The sequence below is a fragment of the Chenopodium quinoa genome, unplaced genomic scaffold (genome assembly GCF_001683475.1).
Source record: "Chenopodium quinoa cultivar QQ74 unplaced genomic scaffold, ASM168347v1, whole genome shotgun sequence".
Taxonomy (NCBI): domain Eukaryota; kingdom Viridiplantae; phylum Streptophyta; class Magnoliopsida; order Caryophyllales; family Amaranthaceae; genus Chenopodium; species Chenopodium quinoa.
Genome location: NW_018742327.1, coordinates 2,122 through 17,629, shown reverse-complemented (window position 1 = coordinate 17,629; position 15,508 = coordinate 2,122). Strand labels below are relative to the sequence as shown.

The 15,508-nt window shown below is 37.1% G+C and overlaps 1 protein-coding gene across 1 annotated transcript; it reads right to left on the bottom strand.

Annotated features, from left to right (window-relative positions):
* Window positions 1–306: 306 nt before the first annotated feature.
* LOC110689067 (uncharacterized PE-PGRS family protein PE_PGRS20-like) lies at window positions 307–14,924 on the bottom strand. The gene is made up of 3 exons (XM_021865809.1): window positions 13,844–14,924; window positions 12,030–13,375; window positions 307–447 (listed from the first exon to the last, which is right to left on the bottom strand). Exons 1-3 carry the CDS (start codon window positions 14,922–14,924, stop codon window positions 307–309), a joined length of 2,568 nt encoding a protein of 855 aa, XP_021721501.1.
* Window positions 14,925–15,508: the final 584 nt, after the last annotated feature.

Genomic DNA, 15,508 nt, shown 5'->3' with positions numbered 1-15,508 from the left:
CTAAAATGCTATTCCCTCCATTCTCAAAAGAAAGTTATGGTTGGTGATTTTACACGATCAATAAGAAAGATGAGATAGGGGAGAACAATGCTAGATGTCACATGCATCAAATAGTTATTAAGGGTAGGTAAATATTGTTATAACAAAGATAATTGCATGGAAAGTATATATGTATGAGGGAAATATTTAGAAAAATAAATATTATTTTAATTGAAAAAATAATTAAAACGTATCATTAAAGGAGAATACATAAAATAATAAACGTAACCTTCTTTTAAGAATAGAAGAAGTATTTAAATTTATGCTTTAACCTTTCTTATCCGGGGCATTTGTTAGACCCATGCCAAATCCTCCGAAAGCAGCTCCAGGGGCTAATGATTTTCCTCCAACACCCCCTCCTGCAATTACACCTCCTATTAAATGTGCTTCACTTGTTATTATTGCTATCTGCAAAAATTAAAATTAAATCATTAAAATTAGGTATATATATGTGTACGTATAAAATCATTCCATTTCGAATAAGGAGAAAATATTATGTATTCTATAATTATCTTACATAGAAAGTATTATTTTCGTATAAAATGAAGAAATAATAATTATGTTTTACATGGAGAAGTGCGAATATGTTTAAGCTGTGTGATCCCATCGAAAGTAATAAGAATAACTAGATACTTCAATTTTGATAGAGTGAGTAAGAAAGGCGGTTTTTTTGTTCTTTATTTGTTTTTTTTTTCCTCTTTTAGGAGAAATTTGGAACGGTATTAGTAGTAAATAGGAAGAAATTAAAGAAAAAAAGGGCAATGAGAGTATTTATACAATTATCCAAGTTTATTAATTGGAGAGAGAAATTATCTCCGCCCTTAGTATATTATTGACATTAATGCAATGGCCTATAGTTTTGATAGATTTTGTTCCACAAAAATGTAACTGTACTTGTTCTCTTTTCTAAATTAAACATACTATATATAGTAGGTATATATATGCATGGAAGGAGTTAAGAGGCTAGTAGAGAGCATAAGAAAAAATTTACTATTTTAGGGAATAATTAATTGAAGAAAAAAATTGCAATGGAAATCAACATAATATTTTTTCAGGCAATTAAAAACATACTCCGTATAATTTTGTTTTTTAAAAATATTATAAAGGAAAATTGGCTTACAATAATACCAACTATTCAACGGTGTGTGCAAAATAATACGAATTTTACTATTTGCTATTAGCAATACCACCTTTTGCACTATATGTGCAAAATAATACACCAGTCACCAGTCAAAATCGCGATCCGGATCGTAGGATCGTGCGATCCTACGATCCCATTTTAGTCAAACAATTCGGATCGGATGCAGAATCGCAGAGTAAGCAGGATCGTTGTAGGATCATACAGGATCGGTCAGGATCGTACAGGATCGGGTGGGATCGGACGATCCTATTTTTCACTTAAAACTATTATTGGATTGTACAGGATCGATCAGGATCGGACATAATCGTGCAGGATCGGTCAGAATCGAGTAGGATTGGTCAAGATCGTACGATCTTACTTTTTACTTATTAAAATGAGCCTAAAGTAATCAAACTTTTCTCTAAGCTAAGAGAATTACTATCCAACTATTAAAACTATAAATTTTACCATTTTTATGGCATAAAAATTGTTATCTAATTATGTAACAACCCTTTTATTACTATTTTTTATCAAATTTGTAGAATCTTACGATTCCACGATCCGATTTCACCGATTCGATCCTACTCCTCTCACCGATCCAAAGTAGGATCCCGATCCTGATAACATTGGGTACCGCTATTAGCAAATTGTTGAGTTTGTATTATTTTTCATACACCGTTAATATATAATTGGAATTATTTTATGCCAATTTTTCTATTATACAAGAAAATGACTCCATGTAAGCTCAGTGTACAAAATTATTTTGTACACCACCAATTAAATTATGCAAGTAAGTCCAACTAAGTAAACGAGGGAACCGAAATTTTAGTGGGGAAGATTAAGAGGCAAAATTTTCACCACCTTTCGGAACAATGCAACATCCTTGGCAGCGATAAAACATTTCATCAAAATCTAGCTTTAGGAATTGTATTGTACAAGTAATTAGTGAATCGGACCCTAATTATAATTATACGAGCAAAAGAAGAGAAGCTTATCAATAGAGATTATAAATTATTTACACAACCACTACTGCCAAGTCGCCAACGCCTTTAGTGAATCAATTCATCAAAAAATTTCGATTTTATGACTATTTTTTTTTTAGTTGTTGAACAGAAAAGGAATTTTGCATTTGGTTGTGCGGTAAGTACTCTCTCCGTTATATAATATTTGATACAATTATCATTTTTATCCGTCTTAAAACAATTTGACACGTTACTAAATATAGAATGGGATCACTAATAAAAAAAATAATTTTGTTATACTCTCTTTTGAACCACAAACCTCAAAACCTAATTAAATCCTACATTTTCTCATTCTTCACTACCCCACCTCTCCCACTTTTTATTTTCTTACAATACAAAAGAGAATCCTTTATACTACCTTCGTTAACAGTTATTTGATACGATTTGACATAAAGTAGGAAGGAAAAATGTCTCATCGTTGCAAATAACTATTAACGGAGGTAGTATAATAAACAAACTAGAGTGCAGCCGGGCGTTGCACCAGGTTACCACTTTGATTAAATTGTTTCTTTATGAAATATATTTTCATCAATTATGTATGTTATGCATAATGTGACTAATTAAAAAATAGTATCGAAAGACAATTTTTAACACTCTATTGTTTGAGAAATGTTGATTTTATTCCTCTTAATATATATTTTTTTCAACTACTAATCTCGTTTTTCCTTTTATAGTTATATTTATTTGTATAGATGACATGAATTATTATTAGCTAAGATGGTATGGAGTTAGATCTTGTTTCCTCGAGGTCTCGTGTTCGAAATCCAACAAATGTTCATAGTAGAAAAGTACTTGTATATATGTTATAAAAACCAGAAAGTCTAATAGGGACTTTTGGTGAGCATTAGGGGCCGGGTGAGAAAAAATCTGGGTACTTTTAATCGAAAGAAGTTCCGATTCTAGCAAAATGGAGGAACTGTTGCAACAGGTTCCAGTTCAAGTTCTTAATTTTTTTGGAGCCGGAACCTGTAGGGTACCTTGTAACCTGATAAAAATACCACTTAATAAGTTCAAAGTATAAACCAATTCTAACTTAATTTTGTAAATAATAATATCAAAATTACAATTATAAATTGATGTTTAGTGGGAGCTATACAGTTTTCTTGGTGTAATACAAAGAACGATTGTTCATTGTTTGAAGGGTCAAGTGATGGCTAATGCATTTTGTATGAAAAACCTTGAAGAGGAAGATGAGTACAGTTGGGATTCAAGCTCTATAAAGATAGGTTTTGAAGGATTTTTGAGCTTAGTTAAGAAACTTATATTGATAATATTATGAGGTTCAACATTATATTGAGAAGAGTTTCAATCCCATATAACATGGCACGTCGCTTAAAGATAGATTCAATGCTTTGAGAAAGGTTAATGAAGTTAAGAGTTTGTGTGATGCTCCTTGTGTATTTTGCAAAGGATACATCATGCGTGACATTGACTATGCTGGTCTATTTGATTCACATATTTTAAGAACAAGTGATGATAGATTTCAATCGAAAACAAATTTAACATTGGAGTACAAATTAGAAATTCCTAAGTCCTTGCGAAAGGACGAAGGAAGATTCTTAAAGTATGAGATGAATATTATTATAAGATTTTAGAAGTTGCAAAATTCATATTTATGAGATTGTTTCATGAATTGTACTTACAACCCCTTCCATGACCAAGGTATGAGAGTTATGCTAAGGTTCTTAGATTGAATCAAGTTATGTAATTTAAGTTGTGTATGTTTTTACATATCACATAAGTAATACATCAACTTGCAGAATTATGTCTAATCAGAAATTTATTATTTCTCTTATTAAATTATGATTTTGATTTTAAATGAAATGTCCAAAAATAATTATGAATTGATGAGCTCATCAAGTTGATGACTTGGTGAATGAAACCCCACAGGTGAACTAAATTCATACATTATTTAAGTTCCTAGTTCGAAATCATTAAATTGGACATAAACGATTTCAATAAATGGACTAGCATGTAAGATTGATTGGATAGCGTAGTTTCATGGGCTATAGGGACATAGAGATGCTCGGTCAATCACTTTGATATGCATGAATGATGCATGATCGAACTATAGACCTACTTTGAAGTTCAAGTATAGAGCTTCAGGATATATTAGTGGAATCCTTTGACATTAGTGGAACATTGATTTCATTCAATGATTGATTTAATTGTGGTAAAACGTCGTGCCGTAAAAGGAGGCTATATATAAAGGATGTTTCCCGGTTACTTCAAGAATTGAGTAGGAGCTTTATTGGTTGCCACAAGACTGGATTGAGTCTGCCTATTTAATTAGGAATGTGTCATGGCCCCTTGAAGAGGGAGAATTCAGAGAATACGTAGCCGTGCCCAAATGTATTACTCGGTAATCATTTGTTTTGTAATTCTAACTCAGTTTTCAAGAAATTATTTGTAGATTAATATGATCTCGACATGTGATGCAATCATATTATTAAATCGACACATATTGACTTAAGGAATTTGAATATTGCGCACTTGTCTCAGACAAGTGGGAGACTGAAGGAATTATGTCTTCGTCAAGTGCAATTACTAGATGTATCAAGGATCGATGTCATAGAGATAATTAGTTCATTCTTGTGGGTCGTCATTGTCTGTTGCTAGATATGATAAATGATCATATGAGGTCACACACATGAGTATTGGATTGAAAAAGTGTGAGGCCCATCAATGGGCCGCATGAGGCTATGAAAAACCATGTAAGGGGTTGGGCTAGAGTAGTTAGAATAGAGTTAGGAATTGGGCTTGACATGGACTCTTATTTCTAGATATGATCTATAAATAAAGTCCATGCCTAGGGTTGACACGAGACACAATTAACAAGTCAATGAATTGTGAAACAAGGCAACCTATTCCCAAAACCCTAATCTCTTTATCTCCTCCTTACGCACGCCCTTCCCCTTTCACAAAACCGCACGGCCGGTCGCCCCCTTGGTGGTTCGTGGTGCTCGTCGTGGTGGATCGTGCAGTGGTAAGTTTGTTCCCCTCTTCTCCGTAAAAGGTTGATTGAAGGGTTCAATCACAAATAACAAGCATTAGTGGAGGTCCAATTTGTACTCGTGGACTAAGTAGAGGAATCAGACTTGGGGTTCTTGATCTCCTTATTGATCTTACTCGATCACACGTAGAATCACGCTTTCAAAGGTGCAATTCTATATTCTTTATGTGTTATGCATTGATCTTGGTTGTTAGATGGTTATGAATATGATTCATGCAATTTCCGCTTAGTGCATCTATAGTCCTACACATTAACCTTAACCTCATTCCTAAATCCATTAGGATTTACCATTAGTTTCTAGAATCCTTTAGAAGTTTCTAATTCATCCTGTTTTGAGAAAAGATAAAGACTTAAGAATTTTACATCGGATTAAACATCTATTTTTCAATGATTTTAATCCCGGTCAAAGTAGAATACGTACAGAAATTTGATTAACCGAATCCGATTGGTTTCTGTACGGATTCAATCTTTCTAAAACCATCGCTGAGCGGCAAGCCTGTCACGCCACGACAAGGTTGTGGTGCCGCGATAAAGCCGTCGCGCCACGATGGAATTTGTTTTACTTCTAGTCGGATTCTGACTCTTTTTAGATCCTTCGACCCTCTTTTTTCCTATAAATAGAGGTCGTATCACCCCGTCATCATTCACCAACAATCATCATCTAATCCCCTCTCTATGCTAAAGCTTATTCTCTCTTTCTTTCCCGTTTTCTTAGCCTAGCCTTAGACTAAACACATCTTAAACACACATTCTTGATACTTTTCCCAAGAAAAACACCATACCTCCTTCACGAGCATTGAATACTCCAAGCCAGGCTCGAAGTTGTCTTTAACCTCGACGTGAAGGTTGATAGTTCTGAGGGTTTGGTCCCAAATCTATATTTCAGTTCATATTTGATTTATTTATTTTGATTTAATCTTTCTTGAAGTTTACTAACGTGTGCATTTTTTTATTGATAGAAAGAGATACGAGACATCAAAGTGAGTAATTCAATCATGCTTAGAATATTATTTTTAATTCATAGTGTCATGTTAGGATGTTATTATGCTTTCTAGTATCATGTTTAGGCTCAAGCTTTGATCTTTTTTATTAGTGATATGCTAGAGTTAGTTTGTTATAAATCTGTTTAGTATCATGCCTAGGATCTTGCTAATCATGTTTTGATGATGATATTATTGATGATGATTGTTGTGACAATTATATGTTGCTTGATTATTCATGACATTATTGTTATTGCTTGATCACGCCCTTTCTTGCAGGTTTAAAGGGAATTTTGTACTTGAAATCACGTTTAATAAGACAATTAATAATTTGGTTTAGGCTAATGTGATTTAAATTCAAGTGATCACCAATAATAGATTTGATTGTGATGTATTAATAATCAACCAACGTAGATTAAATATGCTTAGGAATAATTTATTGATTGTATGTTGATCGAAAAGCACACATTGAATATCATAAGAATTAAGTAGAGGTCGATTTAGGGCGGGTTCAATCTTTTTTAGGTTGGATTTGTACCATCATCCCCGAATATACAGTCATGGTTCCGGACCACTATGGAGTTAGCGATCTCCGTGATCGTGAATGGGGTGTAACCTTCACACCTGTGAACGGTTTACAAGTTCATAAAAACTTGTTGGCGACTCTTTTATCTTTAGCTTCCTTCCCTTTGGACGTCACCATGCTTTAAAAACATGATCACAGTGGAGCTCAAAGTTGAATTTGAAAATTTTCCTACAATGATAAATACTTCAATTCATGTTATGTACGTTGTATATACTCTTATATAAAATAAAGGAAAAAGGTCAAAAGAGGTCGAGGGTTGATAGGCTAATATGTGTGTGTGTGTGTGTTTCCTTATATATTGGACCTTTTAATTATTCTATTCAAGGTGTGTGTATGTGATTGTTTTTATTGTTGTTATGTGTGTGTTTTATATATGTGTGTGTGCTAATTTGAATTATTATTAATGTTATTGTTGTAGTAGTTGTTGTTATTTCAAATGCAAATTTAAAAACAAAGTTAATAAAAATTATAAAAAATTAGTGGGAAGTCTAGATAAAATCTGGGCCCCACTTCTTTAGCTACAGCAAAGTCAATCTTGGTGAAGATATGAGCAGCAACACTAGCCCAAATGTCTTGGGCCTTAAAGAACTTCTAAAACTACTTCAACAGCGCAACAACATCCTTATTTAGTTCCCTAAGAGAAGAAAAATAGAAAGGAAGAAAACCATAAACCAATTGCCCGAAAACTTTCTTCGTAACTTGACTCGCTTTCGATTAGCCGCATTAGTCACAACCTGGCCTGGAATAAAGTTAGACAACCCAGTTTGTGGTCAAAGGAGAAGATCTTGTCAAGTCAACACACACATCACAACCCCGATCCCAAGAATAGTGTAACACATCTACAAGTCGGAGAGCTCTGTCGTTCCCTCCGATCCAGACAGTCCAATATCAACCTCTTTCCTTACCAAAACCTAAGACCGATAACAAACATCAACAAAGGTATCCCAAACAACATTTTGCCGATGTTTAATACCCACAATGTCAGCACACGACACCACATGATCACCAAATATAACCCCCTTGAAAATCCTGGAGCAAGCAAAACATTGGTGTTGAAATAAAGAATATAGGAACGCCCAACCTGTAATGTAACACACGACGATAGATAAGTTTTAGCAATTCATCGTCTATCCCAAACCCGATATGGGGTCAATAGAGGAGGATTTTTGCTGCTGCAATTTTCACAATGTCGATTGTCGAGGAGATTAAGAAAAGGTGGATTTTGTAGATGCAATAACCTATAATATGAAATATATGTGTTGTTGTTGTTGTTAAAATAAAAATAAAAATTAATTTAAAAAAAAAGAAAAACCCCTAAACTCTAACCCAGCCACCAGCCCCACCATCGGCGGAGACCCCCACTGCCATCGGATTCCCTTCCTTTCACTGGCAAAACCACCGGCCGTCACCCCCACCAACATCACCCCCCCCCCCGTAAATCCCCTTCCCCCTTCCTTCTCCCTGAAAAATCACCCCCACCCACCACAACCCTCCGCGAAAACCACTTAGCCCCTTCGCCTCCTTCAGACCCACAACCCAAACCCCAAGACCCGACGCAGACCACCGCTCCTCCTCCTACCCACGATCCTCCTTCAGTACAAGAAAACAGCTGAATTCCGACGGATTTTTTCCGTCAAAAAAAGGGGAAATTTCGTCGGAAAACGGCCTTCCGACAGAATTCCGTCCGAAACTGTCTCTCGGAACAGCCTTTGTAGGTAATTCAACGTCTTCCGAAGGAAATTCCGTCGGAAGCCCCTTTTCCGAAGGAATTTTCGACGGAATACATTCTGTTGAAGCTGGTTTTGACTTTAACCGAAATTTTGTCGCAAAGTTCCGACGGAAAATTCCGTCGGAGATGAAGTGGATTCCGACGGAATATTCCGTCGCAAGGGGAATATTCCGACAGAAATTTCTGTCGAAAACGGTATATTTCGACGGAAATTTCCGTCGGAAAATTCAATAAAAAAAATAAAAAAACGCCCCACCTACCAAGAAAAACCCCCACCCCCACCCACCCCAGACCACCACACCCATCCACCCACCCACACCCACCCTACCTGCCCAGAACATCCCCCACCCAGACCACCCTAACACCCACCAACACCCCCACCCACACCACCCCCACCCCCACCCCCACCAACAACCCCCACCCACCCAGACCAACCCCACCCACACCCACCCCACCTCCCTAAAACAAACCGTAGACCAACCCCACACCACCATCCCTTGCCCACCAAAAAAATCAACCACCCCCACACCACGAGCCCACCCCCTGCCCACCTAAAAAACCCACCACCCCCACACCACCAGCCCACCAAAAAAACCCACAACAAACCCGAAACACAAACCACCCACCACCACACATACCCCTATAACCACCCACCACCACACATACCCCCTATAACCACAACACCACCCACACCACCACAAACCGAAACCACCCCAAAAACAGCACACCCCAACACCACCGACAACACCACAACCCCACCACACCGAACCCCCAAAATAGAAAACCACCACCAACACAATAAATTTATAGATCCGACAAAAAAAAAAAAAAAAATTGAAATCAAACAAAATAAATATATTAACAGTTATCTTCTGAAATTAATAAAATTACATTACAAGTAAATCAAAAAATAATTATATACAAAATTGTTAAATAAAAAAATAGATCTACAATTAATGTTGTTTACATCGTGGTAGTCGTGGTGGTTGTGTTGTGGGTTGTGGTGGTGGTTGCGTCGTCGTGGGTGTCGTGGGTGTCGTGGTGGTTGACGGTGTCGTGGGTGTCGTGGTGGCTGACAAAGAAAGGAAAAAGAACGAGAAGGAGAAGAGAGAGAGAAAGAGAGGGTGGAGGAGATGGAAGGAAGGAGGGGGGATGAGTTTAGAGAAGAAGAGAAGAGGAAAGAGGAGAGGAGAGAGAAAGACAAGAGAGGCGGAGAGAGAGGAGAGGAGAGAGAAAAGAGAAATGAAAGGGTGGGTTAGGGTTCCGGAATTTTTTTTTATATTCAGTTTTTTTTTTAATAGTCATAATTCCGTCGAAAATAAATAAAATCCGTCGGAAATTTCCGACGGAATATTCCGTCGTAAATTTCCGACGGAATATTCCGTCGTAAATTTCCGACGGATTTTATTTCCGCCGGAAATAAAACGTTCTGACGGAATAATCTGTCAAAAACTTCCGACGGATATATTTTCCGTCGGAAAATTGAATGTTCCGACGGAATATTCAGTCGGAAAGCCCATATATTCCGACGGGTTTATATTCCGTCGGAATATTCCGACGGATTTCCTATGGAATAAAATTCCGTCGGAATTTCTGGCTTTTCCGACGGAAATTCTTGTCCGTCGGAATCAAGCTGTTTTCTTGTAGTGCTTTTCTATCTCCTCTGAATCTCCGAATCAGAAAGTGATTTCGGTTCAGGTGCGTGGGGGTTAGGATTTCGGTTCAGCTAATGGAGGGAGGGGGCGAAAACTAGACGGGAGAAAGGGAGAGGGGCTGAAAACGGGGCGGTGGTAGGGACTGCTCGCTAGGTTTAAGTTTCGGCTGAGGTGGTGTGGTGGGGTTAGGGTTTCGATAGAGGTGGGGGTGGCTAGGCTGGCGTTTGGCGTGGTCTGGTTTCGCCGAATTATGTGAGGGCAGGGGATGCCGGCGGCAGCGGCGGATGGGGCAGGTCGTGCTGGTGGTGGGCTGTGTTTTTTTTAAATTTTTCTTTTTTTTAAACCAATAAACAACTGACACGTGTCCCTGGTGGGTCCCACTAACAATTTCCGTCCAAAAATCTGTTAGTGGGTGGTGAAACCAAAATTTTGGGCTTTTTGGTGGTGTTATAATAAAACTTTTTTTTTTTCATTGGTGTTATTATTAAAATCGTGGGTTTTATTGGGTGTTATTTTCTAATTTGGCCTTATTATTATTATTATTATTATTATTATTTATATGCTATTATTATTATTATTATTTTATTATTATTATTATTATTATTATTATTATTGCTATTGTTATTATTATTGTTGTGATCGTTATTTTGTTGTAATAATAATAATAATAATAATAATTATAATGTTATTTTTTTATTATTATTATTATAAATGTTATTATTATTATTATTATTATTAATCTTATTGTTATTGTTAATATTGTTATTGTCGTAATATATTATTGTTGTTGTTGTTGTTAGGCGTTCATTGAAAAAAAAAATCCCAAACATTTACGACCAATACAAATAAACATGACTTTATCGCCGGTGATGGCCTTGCAATTGGCCAATGGTGGTTTGTTAAGAGGAAAGAATGTTAGAGTAAGTTAAATAGGGTGAAAAGTATGTATGGAGTACACATCATGATAAGTTCATTTATTTAATTAAAAATGCATGTATTATCCGGTACAACGAACAATGACATCGTTTAACTTACGCTATTGAAATTTAATAAACATTCAATTTAAAAGATAGTGTAAGAAAAAAAAAACACTAATAATTTCATTTCTTGAGATCTCTTATATAAAAGTGGTCACATTCAATTTACCTAGCTACCCTCATTGAATAATTAAACTAGCTCGCGATCTCATAAAAATGACATTATCAAGAGTTATAACTTTATGACTTTCATGCCCCTTTTGGAGTTAATCTAATGCTTAGCTCAACCCTTGGCTTATACTTCTTGAATCCTCAACATTTAGACTAAAAAAATCGATGCAAAAATCCCAACTTATTTCTCAACTTTGATCGGGTTAATTGTCCGTTATAGCAAGTTTGGCCATGGCAAGTCCCTTAGGCTGCCCCTGCCGCTTGGCTTAAATTTGTCCTTTTGTTTTATCTGCTCCAGAAACTTCCTTGTGTCCACCGAAATTGAACCCTCCTGAACCGTGAGCTTCTTTATTAAATTTCAAGTTACCACCAAAATGTGCTTGGCTTTTATCTACTCCTTGAGGTGCCCCCGTTGCCTGGCTATCAGGATAATTTTGTTCTTTGCTCCCTCCAAATCGAACCCTCCAGATGCGTGAGCATCCTTTTAAAGTTATAGTTGTTACCCAATTGTGTTTGGCCTTTCCCTACCCCTTGAGCTTTTCCTTCACCTGAAAGATCCTTATTTCCTCCAAAATTGAAGCCTACAGAACCTTTACTTTTTTTATCAAAGTTAAAGTTGGTTCCCATTTGTGTTTGACCTTTAATTGCTCCTTGATTTTCACCGGTTTTCGAGGTAGATCCACCAAATTTTAATCCTCCCGAGCCTCTCACTTGTTTATCTAACCTCAAATTAGCACCCGATTGTGCTTCGCCTTTACTTGTTGCTTCTGTTTGTCCCTTTTTTTATCTGCTCCAAAAACTTCCTTATGTCCACCGAAATTGAACCCTCCTGAACCGTGAGCTTCTTTATTAAAATTCAAGTTACCACCAAAATGTGCTTGGCTTTTTTCTACTCCTTGAGGTGCCCACGTCGCCTGGCTATCAGGATAATTTTTTTCTTTGCTCCCTCCAAAACCGAACCCTCCAGATGCGTGAGCATCCTTTTTAAAGTTATAGTTGTTACCCAATTGTGTTTGGCCTTTCCCTACCCCTTGAGCTTTTCCTTCACCTGACAGATCCTTATTTCCTCCAAAATTGAAGCCTATAGAACCTTTACTTTTTTTATCAAAGTTAAAGTTGGTTCCCATTTGTGTTTGACCTTTAATTGCTCCTTGATTTTCACCGGTTGTCGAGGTAGATCCACCAAAGTTTAATCCTCCTGAGCCTCTTACTTGTTTATCTAAGTTCAAATTAGCACCCGATTGTGCTTCGCCTTTACTTGTTGCTTCTGTTTGTCCCTTTGTTTTATCTGCTCCAGAAACTTCCTTGTGTCCACCGAAATTGAACCCTCCTGAACCGTGAGCTTCTTTATTAAATTTCAAGTTACCACCAAAATGTGCTTGGCTTATTTCTACTCCTTGAGGTGCCCCCGTCGCCTGGTTATCAGGATAATTTTTTTCTTTGCTCCCTCCAAAATCGAACCCTCCAGATGCGTGAGCATCCTTTTTAAAGTTATAGTTGCTACCCAATTGTGTTTGGCCTTTCCCTACCCCTTGAGCTTTTCCTTCACCTGAAAGATCCTTATTTCCTCCAAAATTGAATCCTACAGAACCTTTACTTTTTTTACCAAAGTTAAAGTTGGTTCCCATTTGTGTTTGACCTTTAATTGCTCCTTGATTTTCACCGGTTGTCGAGGTAGATCTACCAAAGTTTAATCCTCCTGAGCCTCTTACTTGTTTATCTAAGTTCAAATTAGCACCCGATTGTGCTTCGCCTTTACTTGTTGCTTCTGTTTGTCCCTTTGTTTTATCTGCTCCAGAAACTTCCTTGTGTCCACCGAAGTTGAACCCTCCTGAACCGTGAGCTTCTTTATTAAATTTCAAGTTACCACCAAAATGTGCTTGGCTTTTTTCTACTCCTTGAGGTGCCCCCGTCGCCTGGTTATCAGGATAATTTTTTTCTTTGCTCCCTCCAAAATCGAACCCTCCAGATGCGTGAGCATCCTTTTTAAAGTTATAGTTGCTACCCAATTGTGTTTGGCCTTTCCCTACCCCTTGAGCTTTTCCTTCACCTGACAGATCCTTATTTCCTCCAAAATTGAAGCCTACAGAACCTTTACTTTTTTTTATCAAAGTTAAAGTTGGTTCCCATTTGTGTTTGATCTTTAATTGCTCCTTGATTTTCACCGGTTGTCGAGGTAGATCCACCAAAGTTTAATCTTCCTGAGCCTCTCACTTGTTTATCTAAGCTCAAATTAGCACCCGATTGTGCTTTGCCTTTACTTGTTGCTTCTGTTTGTCCCTTTGTTTTATCTGCTCCAGAAACTTCCTTATGTCCACCGAAATTGAACCCTCCTGAACCGTGAGCTTCTTTATTAAAATTCAAGTTACTACCAAAATGTGCTTGGCTTTTTTCTTCTCCTTGAGGTGCCCTCGTCGCCTGGTTATCAGGATAATTTTTTTCTTTGCTCCCTCCAAACTCGAACCCTCCAGATGCGTGAGCATCCTTTTTAAAGTTATAGTTGCTACCCAATTGTTTTGGCCTTTCCCTACCCCTTGAGCTTTTCCTTCACCTGACAGATCCTTATTTCCTCCAAAATTGAAGCCTACAGAACCTTTACTTTTTTTATCAAAGTTAAAGTTGGTTCCCATTTGTGTTTGACCTTTAATTGCTCCTTGATTTTCACCGGTTTTCGAGGTAGATCCACCAAAGTTTAATCCTCCTGAGCCTCTCACTTGTTTATCTAAGCTCAAATTAGCACCCGATTGTGCTTTGCCTTTACTTGTTGCTTCTGTTTGTCCCTTTGTTTTATCTGCTCCAGAAACTTCCTTATGTCCACCGAAATTGAACCCTCCTGAACCGTGAGCTTCTTTATTAAAATTCAAGTTACCACCAAAATGTGCTTGGCTTTTTTCTTCTCCTTGAGGTGCCCTCGTCGCCTGGTTATCAGGATAATTTTTTTCTTTGCTCCCTCCAAAATCGAACCCTCCAGATGCGTGAGCATCCTTTTTAAAGTTATAGTTGCTACCCAATTGTGTTTGGCCTTTCCCTACCCCTTGAGCTTTTCCTTCACCTGACAGATCCTTATTTCCTCCAAAATTGAAGCCTACAGAACCTTTACTTTTTTTATCAAAGTTAAAGTTGGTTCCCATTTGTGTTTGACCTTTAATTGCTCCTTGATTTTCACCGGTTTTCGAGGTAGATCCACCAAAGTTTAATCCTCCCGAGCCTCTCACTTGTTTATCTAACCTCAAATTAGCACCCGATTGTGCTTCGCCTTTACTTGTTGCTTCTGTTTGTCCCTTTGTTTTATCTGCTCCAGAAACTTCCTTGTGTCCACCGAAATTGAACCCTCCTGAACCGTGGGCTTCTTTATTAAAATTCAAGTTACCACCAAAATGTGCTTGGTTTTTTTCTACTCCTTGAGGTGCCCCCGTCGCCTGGCTATCAGGATAATTTTTTTCTTTGCTCCCTCCAAAATCGAACCCTTCAGATGCATGAGCATCCTTTTTAAAGTTATAGTTGTTACCCAATTGTGTTTGGCCTTTCCCTACCCCTTGAGCTTTTCCTTCACCTGACAGATCCTTATTTCCTCCAAAATTGAAGCCTACAGAACCTTTACTTTTTTTATCAAAGTTAAAGTTGGTTCCCATTTGTGTTTGACCTTTAATTGCTCCTTGATTTTCACCGGTTGTCGAGGTAGATCCACCAAAGTTTAATCCTCCTGAGCCTCTCACTTGTTTATCTAAGTTCAAATTAGCACCCAATTGTGCTACGCCTTTACTTGTTGCTTCTGTTTGTCCTTTTATTTTACCTGCTCCATAAGCTTCCTTGCGTCCACCAAAGTTGAACCCTCCATTACCGCGAACTTTTTATTAACTTCCTTCTTAAAGTTCAAGTTACCACCGAAATGTGCATCACCTTGAAGTTTGACAAAGCATATAAAGATTTATATGAAGAGTTAGATATAATATCTTAAATGTAAAGTATATTCACGTATTAATAAATTAAATATTATCATTGATTATTTTACGGGGGTGTCTTTATATTCAAAGAGCTTAAATCCTTTTTTTTTTTTTTTCTCTATTAAATGTTGGCAAAATGTGAAAGATTATCATCGAAAATGTGGAGAGTAAAATTACTAAATTAGCTAGTTTGAAGTAAACTACCAAGTAAATCTTATATATTATATACCTTTCTTTCCAAACTGTCCTCCTGGAAATATAAAGGTTGCTTC

Coding starts and splice junctions, on each gene's coding strand:
- LOC110689067 (XM_021865809.1), bottom strand. CDS start 14,924: ATGGGAACCAACTTTAACTTTGATAAAAAAAGTAAAGGTTCTGTAGGC. Junction 13,376..13,843: donor AGGAAATAAGGATCTGTCAG/GTGAAGGAAAAG, acceptor AAGGTTCTGTAG/GCTTCAATTTTGGAGGAAAT. Junction 448..12,029: donor TAAAGGCGAAGCACAATCGG/GTGCTAATTTGA, acceptor TAATTTTTGCAG/ATAGCAATAATAACAAGTGA.